The 18425-nt window shown below is 32.4% G+C and overlaps 1 protein-coding gene and 1 long non-coding RNA gene across 5 annotated transcripts in view; one reads left to right on the plus strand and one right to left on the minus strand.

Moving 5' to 3' along the window:
• The window catches only part of LOC111030783 (LIM domain transcription factor LMO4.2-like), a 71706-nt gene that overhangs the window by 34884 nt on the left and 18397 nt on the right, over positions 1-18425 (minus strand). For 2 of the 4 annotated variants that reach the window (XM_022310453.1, XM_022310454.1), the window contains exon 1: positions 7955-7992. The exons of 1 other annotated variant lie outside the window; for it this stretch is intronic. In XM_022310453.1, coding sequence (XP_022166145.1) covers positions 7955-7977 — 23 coding nt within the window. In that variant the 5' untranslated portion in view covers positions 7978-7992. Of the gene's footprint in view, positions 1-7954; positions 7993-13667; positions 13714-18425 lie in introns of those variants that run through there. One more of the 4 variants, XM_022310456.1, reaches the window with a different exon arrangement.
• Positions 1-18425, plus strand: part of LOC111030784 — a 42100-nt gene that overhangs the window by 6457 nt on the left and 17218 nt on the right. The gene's annotated exons all lie outside the window — the stretch shown is intronic.

Genomic DNA, 18425 nt, shown 5'->3' on the forward strand with positions numbered 1-18425 from the left:
TCGCGATGAGTCCCGACCGTCGTCCTTCACCAGCTACAACCAACTCTGCCGTTCCCTGTACCCTTAACCGCGGTATATAATATATGCTGCAGCGTCGGGCCGAAAGTCTGGTCCGGGTTAAGGGGGTTGAGAGGAAAATGGCGGTCGGGAAACGGTCAGCGAGGATGTAATTGAGTTAGCGCGGACGGTATGAGTTAGTGAACTGTCCGTCGCAAACGGCCGTCGTCCGTTTTCGGGACACCGCAACAACCGATTAAGCAACAGCCACACGCGATTTATTACGTCGCTGATGTGAATAATTAAAACGTTACTTGGAGATCGGTAAAGCCGCATGGACCGTACATAGAAGAGGGAAAAGACCGGGAGAGGTCGGCCGGAAGCTGATGGGTAGGGATCTGGTTCCTCAGCTGACCGTGTACATTTTCAAGCAACAGAATGATAAACGCGCATTAGCCATGACATAATTATACACCTTACAGAATACAGATACATGTTGTGTATAATGTATATATATAATTATATAGGGTGTGATGGGAATGATATTGGTGGAGGGTGGTGCGGAGAAAGACTTGCTGTATAGAACACACTGCGAACTATTTAATAAAATGTATTATATTATGTTTGTGTTTGTTTATGGCTGATTTAAATACACAAACCTAGTGTTTCTTTTCAAAGTCGAGTTTTTACCGTATACAATCGTCTGAAATATTTCCTCCAAGATCGCTGAAAGTCGATTAAATAAAATGTTGAAAGTACTCAGATAGCCTAACCAAGTATAATAAAAATCTCCATAAGAAACCATAGGTAATACGTGCAATAAGATCATCAAGCTTTCTGGTAAAACTTAGAAGGAAGTAATATAATATATTATATAATATGGTGGAATTTTATTAAAACTGCGCCCACGATATAATATTATACTTTGTGTTCTACGCTTCTGAAACCAATGATGCAAACTGTTTGGAAAACCCATTTATGACCGATCACCACCTGAGTCGTACCTACGGCTCAGATCCTCAATTTTTCAACCGAATTTATTAAAAAATATATATATATATACTTTTCAGCCGTAATAAATGCATTGTGTTCACTATGACCATACGAGCGTAATATCGTTAACGTTTACATGTGTACCGTTTGCAGTTGTTGGTGTATGGTTTTAATTCGTACATTTTAGTATTTATATTCGCTGCAATAGAAGTTATGCACCGTTTAAGCGGGAACGATCCTTTAAAAGTTATAAATGGTTAACGAGACATAGACGTTTTAAATACACTGCATACCTAATATATTACACTATTATACACATTTTTTGTTCGTTATACAAGTATACCCTATACGGCTATACATAGAGTTAAAAACAGTTTTCAAAACAAAATTAATACTTGTATTTTTTTTTGTATAGAGTTTTAAAATATACCTACTTAATTAAAATTCGATACACATTACACAGACTTAATTTCTCATTAAATTAGCAAACTTTTCATTATTTTTGTTTAAGTTTTCTCCAATTTCTGGCGATTCAACCTTTTTTAATACATTATTTTACATTATCTCCTCAATATTATTAAAATGTTTATTTTTAAACCACTCGTACGAAGAATTCGATTTTATTTTTAATTTCCATAAGAAAATAAATTGTTATGCTTCAAAAATCAGAAATTATTAAACCCTTAAAATAACTAAAATATAGTTTCTGTGCCAATACTATTTTGTTTTTATGTTCAATGCAAAGTTATCTCTCTTGCATCTGTTAGCAGGGCGTTTCAAATTCAAAAGGGAAATTAACAAGATTATAAGCTGCGTAATAGTATCCATTCCATCAATTATTATTACTGTTTTATGTATAGTTAGAGTCTTTTGCAGATAAATGTGAATTTAGACTGATAAGACATTTACCTACGGTAATTTAAACTGGGAGAATGGGTTTAAATCGGATATTTAAACATTTTGATTATTATTAAATTGCCACTGTAAATAACGTTTTAAATGTTGATATTATCAGAAGATTAAAATCAATTTTTCCTTATATAAAATAAGTTATAATGGTTAAAACAAATTCACTACCTACATCTTTAATATCGTTATTTTTCAGATAAGGTATTGTAACACTTTTTAATTTAGTTTAAGAATTATTATTTTTTTTACCTGCGACATTTCAGATTGAGTTCAAATAGAAAACATGTGTCTCTGGTCATAAAAACTTTTATTTTGGTTACAAATATGACATATATTTGTTTTAATTTATAAATATTATACTATTAATTAGTTTTGGTAAAAAGTACCTATGTTATTTTACTAAAATATAAACACATATAGGTATATTAGTTTTATGACACTATTTATAATGTCAATACTTTATACTGGTTTAATTGCCAATTGGTATAGACAACTCAAGTAGCTTCCATCAAGTGCGTTACGATGTATGTTTAATGATTTATTTTTGAATGGGATTAAAATATTATAAAAGAATATTTGTTATCATTTTCAGGCAGGTCTATTTTTTTTACATATACTACATATATTATTTATGTATATAATAACTACAATGAGGTCATGAAAAATATTTATCAAATTTTGAAATCTGCTCGTCAGATGAGCGTTGCCGGGCACCCCTCTATACACACACACACACACACACACACCCGCGCCCATATATACACACACACATATATAATATATATATTATATTATATGAGTATCATATATGTATAACCCTCCAGCACATTGTTTTGGATTGGCGTATAAAAGCTAATCTGATTGACTTAACGGGTCGCTGTAATAATGTTATTGAATAAACCATTATTGTGGTTAAAGTCAACTGTATATGATATATGATATATATATGTATGTATTATTCATATAATATTGTATATACATATTTGAATTATTATACACGTAGTACTATACACAACGATGGTGATATTATGTGTATAAACGGTATATACGTCATCGTTATCTCTGACGATTTTTCGGGCGTAAAGGCGCGTGGCGGAATCTCCCCGCTGCCGTCATACTATGCGACGCGTCTCCTCTCACAAACAGAAACGAAAAAAAAAGCAAAATAATAATCATAATAATAACGACAACAGCAACAACAACAGCCCTATAGACCGCGAAAATCCGGCAAGCGGTAATTATTACGGAGGCATCACCGCGCGCCAGCCCCACCTTCCCACGACGCGGTAATTATTAAAATTTATTACGTCGTTTTTGTATATAATAATAATAATAATAGTATAATATCAGCCCCGAAAGAGAAAGAGAGATAGAGAGAGCACGTTTAACTCGAGGGGCTTTTAATTAAATACCTTCTATATATGAGTGTATATATGTGCAGTCTGTATGTGTGTGTGTGTGTGTGTGTGTGTTTGTGTAAAAGGGTAATCGAGTCGAATTTTTCATTCGTGTCACTATAGACCGAGACGTGGTGAAGGGAGGGTGAAGAAAACGACAGCGGCGGCGGTGGCGTACCACAGCGACGTGCGCGCGAGGGGATGGTTTGACGTTGCCGGGCGCGTGTCGTGCCCAATGTAGCGGAATGCGTTTAGATAAGCTAGCCAAAACGCACTTTGTCGTCATTGTGCGCGCCACTGGTAGTGTCACGTCGTAATAATAATAATCTATATAAGTATATTTTACACGTAATATATGTGTGTATGCCCTGACGGTGAGGACGTGTTATGTGTGAGTGTGTGTGTGTCGTATTGTTGTCGTCGCGTCTATATATATTATATATGTATATAAACAGTGTCGTGTCGACGAAATTAATCGTCTCGCTTTTGGTTTATGACTTTGCGGTTATTTTTACTACCACGGCTGTATATTTTTTTGATGGGGAGGGTGACGTGACACCGCGACAAAAAGATAACAGTTGGTTTTCGCCCCGAAATTCAGTCACTTCCGGTTCTGATTTTACGTCACAGTGCCATTATTGGCTATATCATTGCTATAATTTTGCACTATTTTTTTTCATGGTAGTATGAGTGGCCGCCGGGCGGTTGTACTGTGACTGATGGTCTCCAAGACGTCATGAACTTTTCAGGACCACAAAAACCTTTTTTATAAACGTACGATGGAGTGTTAAAAATACCTCATTTACGAAAACCCATTTGCAAATGCAGTATGGGGGTAAAGAGGCTATGCACTATTGCACTGTGATTTCTCCCACTTACGTGATGCAGAGTATTCTTCAAACTCGATAGTCCAACGATAGCTCTGCAACACTTTGTGCCTGCCGTGTAACGTGTATCAAATTGCAAAATTAAAATTCACAATTTATTATACTAAAACGCTTTAAACCTTAAACCGTTCCATATTTATATCAAAACCAAAATTTGGATCAACTCTATGATGGACACAAAAAAAATCTCATTCACGCATTAGTATGTCAATAAATATATATAATTGTCGTCGTATAACCTTTTAAGCTGCTACTCGTATTTCGGTCGGAACAAAATAATTACCACATAAACGTCTTTAATATTGTTTATATAGGGCCACTGAAGAAATAATTAGCAGTATATATATAGTAGTATTGCTATATATGACGCGTGCCATTAAATTTCATTCGGAATGTTTAAAAAATTATGCTTATATTTTTTTTTTGTAAGTGACTGTTGAGCAATTAACTGTAGTTAATTAAAACTCCAACGGTCTGAATAACGCTTAGACTTAACCAATTATGTGTTATTTGAAAGCAATGTTTTCGACAAATGAAAATTATGTCATTTATTTTTTATTTTTTGCGGCTTCGTTAATTCTACGGAATTCATAAAGATTTGTTTTTTTAAGTACTTATTAAGAACAACTCGAGTGTTCTAAAAGTATATTATATAATTTAATGTTTGTAAATATTAAAGAATACACGCGATGCGATTTTATTTCAACGGAACTTGAATATAGTTTTACATTATGCTTATAATATTACTTTTATATTATTATACATATACGTACCACGACCGTAAACATGTCACTCTTCTCACAAATTCGTGCGAACATAAATGTTGTAAAATCTAAATTCATACTTTTTTTCCGGAAATCGTTTGGAGCTTGTCGTTGAACTAGACAGTGTTACATTATTAAATTCGATGCGTCATATTATTATCTTTATGTCGGACACATCATTACTCTCTCAGGCTTTAGCAACGCACTACACATATATAATATAAATACATCACGATGACATTCGACCAAATAATATATGTGGGCATGTAGCCACTATCTCTTTTAGGGCGCCATCCCTATATAGTAAGTTGTCTATATTATATACCGCAATATCAAATGACCGTTCTCCGCGCACTTGGGTTCATTCATATGGATCGACCACGTGCGGTTATAATATCATGGTATAGAGTATTATAGTGAAGAGAGGTAGTGCGATGTGGGGGTAGGTGGTTCCGGGAGTTTAACTCGATTATGATAATAGAAAAACCGATCGCGGTGCGCCCGCGTCGGCGGTCACGAACAAAACAAACTTCGGGTGATTTATCGACACCCCCGCCTTCTCAGTTCATCCCGTATGTGACTATTTTTTTCTCATCTCTGCCCTTTATACCCCCCCCCTCAACTCACTGGTCTCCGCACAAGCCACCACCCCCACCCCGTCCGGATCGTTTTTCTATTTTTATTTTACCCCGGTAAATATACGCGTCCTCTTAACGTTTATCTCGTATATGTAATAACCATTTAGAACACGAAAGAAAAACTCTTTTATGTTTTCGGCATTTCCATAATGCGTTTTCTTTCAAAAAGTCACGTTATTCCTTATGCGTTCGATTTGGATCTAGGGGTGGAAAACGTATAGTTGGTTACAATATCTCGTGTACGATATGTGCTGCGTTTCATATACAATATACATATATATATATATATATATTCAAAGCATAACGGCAGTGCATGAATCACCGTGAGATAATACTATACATACATATTATAGTGTGTGGTAAAAATAAAACAGAATAAAAAATCCACCAAAAGTCATAAATTTTAAAGCGGAATGTCGGAATACCTACCTCGTTACACGCGTATACCCTGCTGCATAATGCAGTATCATTTCTATAATTTAGTTATTTTATAGGTATATTATTATCATTACTATCAACTAAATCGGAGTATGGGTAATAAAGGTTAATGTATAATATATTTATATCGTTAATAGAATATTGGTATACGTATATGATGGCAATTGATTGGAACTTTGAAAGTTAATATAATCAGAAATGTACCTACTGTACAAAATCGTATAATAATATATTATATATCGTGTAATTTTTCGAATCTTTTGAGTAACTATACAAGTATTCAAGTACATACTATTATAATATAAGCTGTATATACTACATACTTTGATCAATTTCTTATTCATTACCGACGTTTTTATCAATTTCACATTTCATAATACAATAGTTTACATAAATCCATCAGTTGTATCCATCTATTGATGTATATTAAATATTAATAGTAGAAAAATTATCATTTTACACCCGGAAATCGTAGTAAAATTTATATATAACCTGTGTGTTGATAAATAATAGTAGGTATACTAGGTATAGTATAGACTATAGACACTAATGTATAATTATATAAATGTATAAAATGTGTGAACATTTTGAATAAGAATTTAATTGTTCTGTTTATACATTATATCGTCATAACTCATAACTCATGACGATTTAAAAATAATACGTGCTAGACATATTCATATTTTATATTCGTTTACCAGCTGACAGTTTTAAGTGCATGTTCATTGAAAATAACTACAACCAATAATAAGTATGTATAGGTGTGTAGTAGGTATGTAATATGTATATCTCATAAGTCGTGTCCTCTGCCACTCTTATTTGTTATATATATATATATATATTTGTTTGAACACTCTCAGTTTGTAATGGTTGATTAAAATATTGGTAGCCAGCATAGTTATAGCTGGTAGTACAACAAATTTATTGTATATAATATAATATATTATACAGTATATGTATATGTGTGTGTGTGTGTGTGTTCAGTGTGTGTGTAGGGGGGAGGGTGTGTTTGTGTGTTGAGTGTAGTGTGTCGTGTGTATAGTACATATTAAAACGAATAATGGGTCTCTGCTGTATAAGTATTTAGGTACTGTCTATATCCATATTGTTTATATAGTCAGTTTATCAATGTTTCGAAAACTCCAAAAACAATATTTTCTTACACGACGTCTGTTGAATACTTTATTACGAGAAGTGGTGTATACAAAGGCTACTACAACACACGTCACACGTCGGTAATGTCAACGGCGCATGTATGGACGTGTTTATTGTGTGGCTTTCGTTTTAATTGGATTGTCATTTGTCATTCAAGTTCCAAGTTTAAAAACATTAAAAATTTAAAAAACCATAGATAGGGTCCCCAGGTCCAAGTCATTGTTGTATAATATTGTCATTTGATATTACATTTCTGAGAATAGGTAAATATTATAAAATATAATTAAATTCATTGCAGTTTGGAATTTTTCCAATTTCAACCGGTGCACGTGTACCTAAACGAAACTTGTGTAATCCATCGATCTATTTGTGATTTAACAATAAATTATAAATTCAAAAAGGTATTAAGTTAGGTAATAACTACAAATTCTTGATTAATTCGTCTTTAATGAAAAATAGGTAAATTAAGTTCAAATTTAGATAATCATTAACGATAAGAAAAATGGTTGTGTGTGTTTCTTTTAAAAACTATTTTACTGCCACTTTCCATAAAAGCAGAAAATTATCGTTTAGATAAAACTGTTTATACTTACAAAATTAAAATTAAAAATGTGAACTCCAATAATACATACTAGTATAATACCTAATCAAAAAACATTGTCAAATTCTAAAATCCTTACGATTGGTTAAATTCTTTGAATAAAAATTAAACGAATAAAAAATAGCCCCCATTCACTACATTTGCAGGGGATCATTCGAATTTATGTGAGGAATACCTTGGGGCTTGGATGACTGCCATTGTTCACGATGGTGTATATTATATTCATATATATGTTTTATAATCACACGTGGTTAACAATGTTGCCCCATTGTTTTGAGTGTTGTCACTTTTGATGGAGAATTCAGCGTCCTAATTTAAATGAAATTACATATTAACACAAAGAATCCCGATTTTAGTCATTTTGTTGTAATTTGGTTTCAAAATAGCCCAATTTTACATAAGTATGTTTAATATTTTTCTTGCATCACTGATCATTTTAGGATAATATTATGAATAATATTAATTCAACTTACTTGCTACGACCGTATTAGTAGTAAGTTATAAATATCTTAGACTGACAATTGACATACCACCTCCGCTCCGAATCGTTTATCGTATACATTGATATAATATCAATGTATTCAAATTGAATGCCATTTTTAAAGGTGAAAAATAATAAATAGATAAATACGTAGTGACAATAATGTATTTGGCCACCAGTTCAATATCTGAAACTATTTGTATTACGTACAATTCTCCGTTATTTTACAGTATGGCATTTTTTCCCTCCGACACAATTTACGCACGTACAAATAATGAAAAATAATAACATAGATTGTCCGATGGTCACAGCACCGCTATTATTCTTAGTTAGACTCTTGATCCTTCTGACGTAAATCCGTTGCTCCAAATCCCTAAACATATCCCGTCCAGCAAACCAGCAAATCCTATGTCGTTTGTCTGGACATTGTTTTGTATCGTACTTTTTGATAAATACCAGAACCAATATATGCCAAACACTGCAAGAATAATTTCATTTTGCTTTGTAATTTGTATATAGGAGTTCACAGAGGTACTTAATATAGTAATATTTATGTATGAAAAATTACATAATATATTAGATAATAAATAATAATAACAATATTAAATATTATATAATATTTTAAACGAAGGTATAACTGTAATGACACATTTTTATACTTTAATTTTCTAACAAAAATTATTGTTGATTTGGTACTTATGATAATTAAAATAATTTAGGAGTACATATATAACAAAATAAACATAAATTGAATTAAAAATATAATCTTGTAAAAATGCTATAATAAATCACGAAGAAAGTATTTAAAAATGTGATATTGTTCTTTCATAATCTATATTCTATAGTCTGTATACGTATGTAAGTAAAAAGATTTTTTTTTAATTATTATTTATATTCTAGGTATATTATGAATCTCGCTAAAAATGTTTTATATTTTAATCAAAACCATTTTATTCGTTTCCTCGTTACTAACAAATAATATATTATGTAGGTGTATTTGTAATGCACTTAATATTATTTAATTAAAATTCCTACAAGAGTGTTTACTATAGTATATATTAACGAAGGGAGAAGAGGATTTACAAAATAAAATATCCAAGTCGAAAAGTCAAAATGTTGATATTAATGTAAATAATAAATATGCAATGATTGCGGCACATATAATACAATAATTTCTTTCGTCATCTCGAAAGGAATGAACTTCAATTTAGTTTGCAATATGAAATCGCGGGTGTTATAAAAACGGGGTCTGATTTTTGTATTATTATTATTTTTTAAATTGCTACTAGTTTACGTTGGCTGATTCGCTGGGTAATAACATTATGGCACGTTAAAGGGGAGCGTATGATTAATTAACTTCCAATGTAAACGGAGACAGGAATTTTAGACCGGCTTTCCTCGTATCGGATATCACAGGCCGCAACGCGAAATCGCCCCAACCTTTTCGCGTCGGCGGCGGTTATTTGGACCTCATGTTCCTGGGAAGTAATTAAACAAATCCTCATAAGACCTCATACACTCGACAGGTTTCAAGCACATTGTTATAAAAGGTAAATTAATATTAGCTTATTAATATTCACAGTATGTCTAGGATTCGCTCAAGGACGACTGTATAATGTTCTATAATATATTTAAATTATTTAATATATAATATTGTTGACAAAACAACACAAACCGTATCGTTAGAACTTAACATCCATTGAATCAAAAACATACTATTTAATGAAAAAAAAGTAAAACATTATTTAAATCGAACATAAATGATATTTACTTAGTCGAGGAAGAACTAAATAACAATATAAACTCCGAAATAACTTAAATAACCATTAGGTATTGACAAATTGAATATGCATAAACTGTTAAAAGTAGATTTTGATAAGTGTATAATTTGAAAGCTCGCCGCAGTATAGAATAATTCAAGTGTAATCAATTATCCACCAAGACCATTTCCTGTTCCTATTTAAATTGCATTAGCAACGTAAATGTAAATTAATTGTTTTATAATCGCATCCTTTCTTTATTTAGTAAAATCGTCACTGAATTATTAAACATTAGCCCAGAGAGTAAATATACTATATATAAATATACATATTAAAATCTGTTTTCGCTGTAATTAATTTTAAAAATAATAATTTAAATGAGCTGACATATTAAGTGAAAATTATACCAATTATAGATATATCGTATATATTTATAGCAGTAAATACTAAATATTAAATTGTATAATCCAAAACAAGCGGCTGCTATTAAATAATATCAAGGCTTTTAATAAACTTAAATCAATCCTACGGTAACACAAATAAAACGTGATTATGTGATGTTGAACATCACAAAACATGATTACACATGCATCAATATTGTTTGTTTGGCTTCATTTAATAATTGGACAAGTGAGACGTAAAAGAATGTTTGGAAAATGTAACGGTATGAAATATATATCGCTTTTTGACTGTTGAAAAAAAAAGATTATTTAGCAACCCTAAAAACGCCAAGCGAAAAAAACGCAGATTGGCGTTAACCATGCGCCGAGGGTTAATGAAGGTTTAAACTCGTAATTTATGTGCCCATTAAAAACTGTGGTTCGATTAAAACGTAAGTCCATGTATACCATCACGAATTACTGCTTAGTTATCTGTATAATTATACAATTAATCGATAATTCCCAGTTTTCCTCGTTTGCATAATGTCGGACAGCTGAACTGTTCAGTTAGTACAAAGCATTATAAATAATAAATAGGTTTCTGTCCCTAAAGTCTACCTAATAAAATAGACGAGTGTCAGATTATAAATATAGTATTAAAACAAATAGTTATAGAGATGGATGGTACTAAAAGTTTTATTTTAATATCAGGCATTTACTATTTTTATTCGAGAATAATAATATAATATCATCTATGATTAGTATAGTTGTGTAAATTAAATTAATGGTAATTAGCTTAATCGATTCAGGCCAATAATTAAAAGACGACATCATTTATTTGCCGTAGTTAAAAAAGGAAACAATGGATCTCTTTTTAGTACAATATTTATTATACACTATTACTATTATATATTTGCACTGAATTAATACGATAACCAAAACTTTTGTTAGTTTTTATTATTCTGTGAATTTTATCTTTAGATTTTATTTATACGGTACTTTTAGTATTTATTGCTAATATACCGTAATAAGGTCTTACACAATTGTTCAGATAATGTAGATGTAATGTAACTATAATACTTATTTTTTAAAAAAACTCTTAATCGGTAAAATGTATAATTTCACTAGAAATTGTAAAGTGGTGTATTTGACACATTGATTGACAAAAATAAATTGGTCTATTGTATGCACTTCATTGCACATTCCTTATTGAACAAACAACTCACTTTCAGAGCTTTTCAATAACAGGTTAGTAACATCCGAATCCTTCTCTCTTATAAGAAGTTTTAATATATGTTTGAAGTATTTTACTCGTTTGACATAAATATAATAATATATAATAGGTATATAATTTGATGCATCTAACAAATAAACAAATCATTTTTGATTTGAATGTATTGATGGTAATCTGGCAGTAATCGCGGTGTTATTATAAATCTCTTTTAGATCCTGCGTTTTTTTCGAAATTGTATCATTGAATATCATATAGTTCTGTGCTGGATTAAAAATTTATTCACATAACTACCCAAATAATTTGGATAACTACTACATGTTTATAAATTAGAATAGTACATGGTGTTTTCTTGGGAGGTAGACAAGTGACAACTATATTATAATACATGTAGATTGTCAAAGTTTGTTGTCTGAGGTTTTTAATAATTTCTAACATTCTTGTCTTAATAAATTGTACATTGTACACGTCTTGTATTTATTACAGTTAATATTTGTATGATACAAATACAGTTGTACAATACTATTATGTTTGTTTTATAATTTCGTTGTACAATTGTCTATTATCTGATAACTGAGTATTTTCATTTCGTTTTCTCCCCACTTCTGACTGGCAAAATTCTCATTAATGGCAATAGTAAAGACCACTTTAATAAAGGGGTTTGCTTGCACAAACACAGAACATCAAACAATCTGTATATTAATTTCTCATACTTATTCTAAAGGAAATCTTCAAGTATCTACATATAAAGTTGAGCGTTTGAACAACATTTAAACTTCAATAAGACAAGTTAAACACGGTCGTATAAAGTCAAGGATACAAGATTCGAAACAATTGAAAATGAGAAATTAAATTAATTAATTATAAATTAGTTTACCTAGTAGCTATATACTTCCATTTTACAGGAAGCTCCTAACATTAATTAACAGTTATAATATCTTAACACTCGAAAACTCAGCACATGTTCACTTTAAGTCTATGTAACAAGACTGCACGATTATTACAGAGGTTATTATTATCAAATAGCGATATTATGTTGTTTTCAAGCAATTGTACATAGTATACGCACGCTGGTCTGATGACTGGAGATTGATTCGGGATTGGCCAATGGGCAGAGTAAAATTCCCTCTGGGAAACGGAATTCAAACAAAAAAAATGACCGTAATTCGAAGGGTTAGCGATAACAGACATACCAAAAGTGTCAAGAGATAACGACGGAGCGCTATGTATATAATATGTAGACATACATTATCGCGATTTTTTTTTCCAAATGGAGGGGGTTGAGCTTAAAGTGAAAAATTATAGTTGTTTCCGGATGGCTGCGTGGACCGGACGTTCGGACTAGAGTGAACGCAAATGAACCAAACGCCGAGTGAGAAACTATTCTGACTTTTAGACTACAATCGAAGTACACCTTATCCCTTATATTTATTCCGCGTGTATATATATATATACATACACTTATATAAATCTTTTCTGTCTCCCTACACTTTTACACGCCGGAAACCTCTTGTTTACGGTACGTTTGTTTGACCCTGTAAATAACATGTATAAATGACACTGGATCTACGTGTGTGTGTGTGTCCGCCGTTTACTGCGAATAACTGAATATTCCCCAGGAGGATAAAACCACGGTTATCGATTTCCATCGACCGTTACCATCTCCCGCAAATGCTTCAATTTCACATATAGGTACTAAACGACAGTAGTAAATCTACTTTCAAATACGAAAGAACCACATATAGGTACTTGTATTCTTTAGGAAATAAACTTTTTACATTCGTACAACAACGTTAACAACGCGCAATAATATCGAAATATTTTACACTCACTGTTTTCGAATAAAATACTCAATAATATATTTTAGAGACACCGGGAAAGTATAGTTCATCGATCAAATGTAATAATAATTAATGCAGATTAGATTCTGAGTTATATCGTGTATAATTTAGATTAGGCTATATCAAATTTTATATGGTTTTATTAGATTATTATATTATTCTTAAGTACATATATTATTATACAGGTATACTCACAATAGAAGATTAACAGTTGTGTTGGTAAAAAAGTAGAGGCACTCACCTGCAAAAAAATAATAACAAATCCAATTTTAGTAGGTATAAAAAAATCTGTTCACGTTTTGAGCACAATATAATATTAATACAACTTCGACCGACACACACACTCATATTATTTTATTAAAGTATTGTTTAAAAATATAATATTATTATTCCATTTTATCAAAATATATAACTTTTAAAAGCACATCAATACATGCACCAAAGAGTAAAATCTTAATAATTTTTTAGGGCAAGAATGTTTCAGTTCTTCAAAGTATAAAATGCACGTTTCACTTATTGATTCGTTACAGCATTTTGATATTAATACCTGCAATACCGACCATTTTTAATTTATTTGGAGTGATTACGTTAGGATGAAACTTTTAAGAATAAGAATAAAAATAAACAATATGGATGTAAAATAAAAATGTTATTTATATTCTAATTAGCTGAATATCCCGGCTTTTCCCTTGTGTAGTTTTTAACGCTATGTGGGTTATAGCCTTTAGCCTTGTTGGTGTATCTCGGTTTAAGTGTATATCTCAGTTATAGTGTCCTGTTCGCGGACAAAGTGGCATCAGAGTACCTAGCCTTATAAAATTATTCGACCTCAAGTCACGGATTGGATTTGATGCTCTATTTGACACTAATTTTCCCGAGTAACCAAAGTCTACCCCGAGTGAGTGAGTGGTATTTGATTAATAATATATATATATATATATATTACCGTAATAATTGTCTGTTAACAAAAAATGAAAAAAAAATGAGAGAATACAATTTTTTAAGATTTCACAGATAAAAGAATAAAAAAAAATGTATTTAAAAATATCGGTTAAAACAGTGTCGTGTAATTGAATTCAATTCAGGTTCCAGTACTCGATGGTATGACTCTTAACTCTAATTCAGCAATAATATACTGGCGATAATAAAATTATATCATTATAATATCGACATTAACCGCATTTCGCGAATATATTCTCTGACATTCCGTCGATTACTTATATATTATACTCTACCTGTAGGCTATAGCTATTTAAATATATTGAATACCCACTAAGCCTACTGGCGCCACTCGCAGAAAAACACAGTACGATTTAGCGTGTTGTGGAGTTCGTATACTTTGAATCTCCCGCCGGTTAATTAGAGAAGCCCGTCGACCTAAGACGAACACTGCACGCATTACTCCAAACACGAACCCCATCGAACGGCGAAACCTTTACATTATTAATTATATACACACAACACGGCGGCGGAAACGGTGCAGTGCACAACTGTTGTAGGTATACTATATATTATGTACGAAGTATATTATATACAGTATACAAGTATAAGTAATAAGTACATATATATGTATATAGATACATGCGTATATTTTTGTCCCAGTAAGTTTTGACTCGGGTGGCAGGGGATGTGACGGAGTAAGGTGTGGGTGAGTCTGAGGTGTTCGGAGGAGGAGAGAGAAAACGCAGCCGATGGCGTCGTCGTCGTCGTCGTTGTCCCTGTGTAATGTATATGTACGTGTGTCGTATATACATGTATATTATAAACACACACACACAAATATATATATACACATTAAACGTGCATATATATCGAGTCCCCGGCACTATTAGTGAACTGTCAGTCGCACTTGAATTATTGCGTAAATTCGTTTAATTAATGTTATATTTAGCCCGGGACACGCCGCAACACCGCGTGCTCCACCATCGTTCAAATCTAAAATCTACAATATCGCACACACACCCACCCACCCACACACATACAAATACGTGACGCACTGTGTGTGCATATACGTAATGTAACATAATAACACACACATACACACACACATATAAATGGTAGAAAGACGAGTGCTTGTGTGTGTGGTGAGAGAGAAAACCGACCAATATCGTACGAGAAAATTAAATTATTGCGCACGGGCGCCCGATGAATCGGTTCGGATTAAGTATTAAAATAGTAATATATTACTATATAACATTGTGCTCGTGGGCGGAAAACCGAGTGTCGGGGCTGCGGTATCGAGTCGAATAAGTCGAGCAACGTCTTCGTCTCGCACGCGGTCGCGGTTTTCGCGACATAATATTCTGCTTCGACGGCTGCGACTGGCGACGACCGTACATATGGTGAATGGTGATGCGTACAATATTATTACATTATTATATTATTATATCATATCATTCATATCAAATTATAATGTTATGCTCTCGAGTCTCAAGCTTGAATCATGTACGTCTTAATTAGCTCCGACGGGCGAATTAAGAGCTACTACTCGTTTTGTATTAGTGATAATAAATTATTCGTGAATACCTATATAATAATATTATTTCCTTATTTCTTTCTTAAAGAAGATAGAAGATGAAGTTCGTATAATGAGTGTTATGCATTTTCATATTTAAATTTGAAATAAGTATAAAATATATACCTAACCTAACCTTATATTGTGTCAATAAAGTTTATATTATATAATATGAAATTGTAGTAACATTTAAATAAATTATTTATGATGTATCATTAAATTTAAAAAAAAATACATGATAATAAATTAAACTATTTGTTTTATGCAAATAATTGATATCATATATAGATACTATAGTTTGTTAAATGTTTATACCTGTTTGGTTCTTTTGCGGTAACCATTTTAAAGTATTGTATTTTTAAGATATGAATATAATTGTAGATTAATTCTAATTTCGGTAGCATGTCAAATATGTTTGGACCTATTTAGTAATTTATATAAGAAAATAGATAATAATATTGTCTTCGTACTCTACATTTAGGAATATACCTATTAGAAGTTTTTTAATTTTTGGTGATATAAAATACTTTATCTTACGCTCAGTCCCTAGCTGTGCACTGGGTGTCTAAATTCAAAAGACGAGATTTTTTTAATTTTTCGTACGTAGTTATAACGTAATTAATAATTTGATCGAGGCTTCCATGGCGGAACGACTGCAGACTGGTAAAACGTATTTATATGAAGTGATTAAAAGTTTTTTAGCACTCTGCTACCGGCATTTTTACCATCGACTTTCTGGAAGAAAATCACTTTTCCCCCTTTTCTATTTTTATAACGCCGAGGTCCGGCAAACGTGAATAAATCATAAGTAATTCGATTTTACCGGACGTCTTTTTGTCAGACCCCAAGAAAATATACGACCAAGATAACTTGTTTAGATAGACGCTCGCCGAGATTTGTGGCCGCGCGCAACTGACCAAATGGGGTATTTTGTTTTTGTTCCGTGTGTGTGTGTGTGTGTGTGTGTTTTTTTATGGTTGCCTGTCTCGCCCTCCCCACAAGTTTAAATGTATTAATTTTCGTGGGTTTATATGGCAGTGTCCGCGAATGTGCGTTATCTGTGCACGCGGAAGTGTTGTGCAGTCGGCTACTGTTGCCAAATTTGCATGACCCTTCTACGCTGTCCGGGGATTTCTCCGGTGACAATAATCGAGCTTTGTTCCGACCGCTGATTTACGAGCACCCGCGATTCAGGTGGCGATATATGCCTGGCAGGAGCACACATAAAAGTTACGAACTTGCGCGTCCGGCCGAACCGGAAACCGGATGCGATGTAAATCAAGGCGTTTTCTTTTCGCCCCGCGATATTAGCTCTCATAAAGCGTGTATAATTTATACTATTATCGATATAAAGCTATATTATTAGGTTGTGTTAAATTAATAACCGCTGTACAAAATAGACATAATCGGACACCCGTCATCTCATCTAACTGAAAAGTGTGAAATCGTTTAGTAAACAAAACAAGAGAGGTGTAGTTGAAATTATTTATAAAAAGTTTAAATAAAGATATTCCAAAGTTTGTGTGTTTTTTGATTCACCAATTCCAATTCAATGCCTACTCATTCTCCATTCGAGCATATCTGAAATACCATACCTACAAGGATTTTTCTCGAATGATTAACATACAACAATGCTTTACTTATTCATAATAGTATTACAACTTTAAACGTATTATTATACCGAAGTAAATTTTTAGTTTCGGGAAATATAATTATAAATGTTGAAAAATGTATTAATAAAAAGTAGGGAGCACATTTTTGTTTATATGTTTTAATTGATTAAAGATTGGTATGTTATGTTGTTGATAAAGTATATTAATATATTATAATATAAAAACTATAAAATGTATTTTTTATTCTATAACGAGAAAAATGATATGTATACGATTCGGAGAAAAAAGTAGTTTAGGTACCATAAAAAAATGTTAAGAACTCGCCCCTTCCGGGCTAATCCCCATTTATATTCCTGTGATTTTTCTATATTATCCTGTTTATCACGTTTTTTTTCTTCCGTCGGTTATATGGGGTTCCGTAAATAATACGTTTATTTATATTATATCACTTCTAGCAGGGGTCGAATGCATTTTTCATAAAAACCTTGTATACGTATACCGTTGGACGCGCGCAAAACTACGCTTGGATACGTATATATATGAACGTAATCCGCGGGTCTGTGGCGACGGTGACTTATACTCCTCCTGTCCGTTTTTCCACCCACACACTCCTACCCATACCCACACACACAGCACCTTACAGCACCGACACCCATTAATAATACATGATCTGCCGCCGCCGCCGTAGAGGTTGAGGGTAGTTTACTATATATTACCCAAGAAACCGCGCGTACATATAAAACGATTCGGTGCGTATATATACACACACACAGAATGTCAGAATGTCTATCTCGGTTTGCCACCCCCATCGTGTCGTCACCCCCC

The sequence above is a fragment of the Myzus persicae genome, unplaced genomic scaffold, assembly GCF_001856785.1.
Source record: "Myzus persicae strain clone G006 unplaced genomic scaffold, MPER_G0061.0, whole genome shotgun sequence".
Lineage (NCBI taxonomy): Eukaryota > Metazoa > Arthropoda > Insecta > Hemiptera > Aphididae > Myzus > Myzus persicae.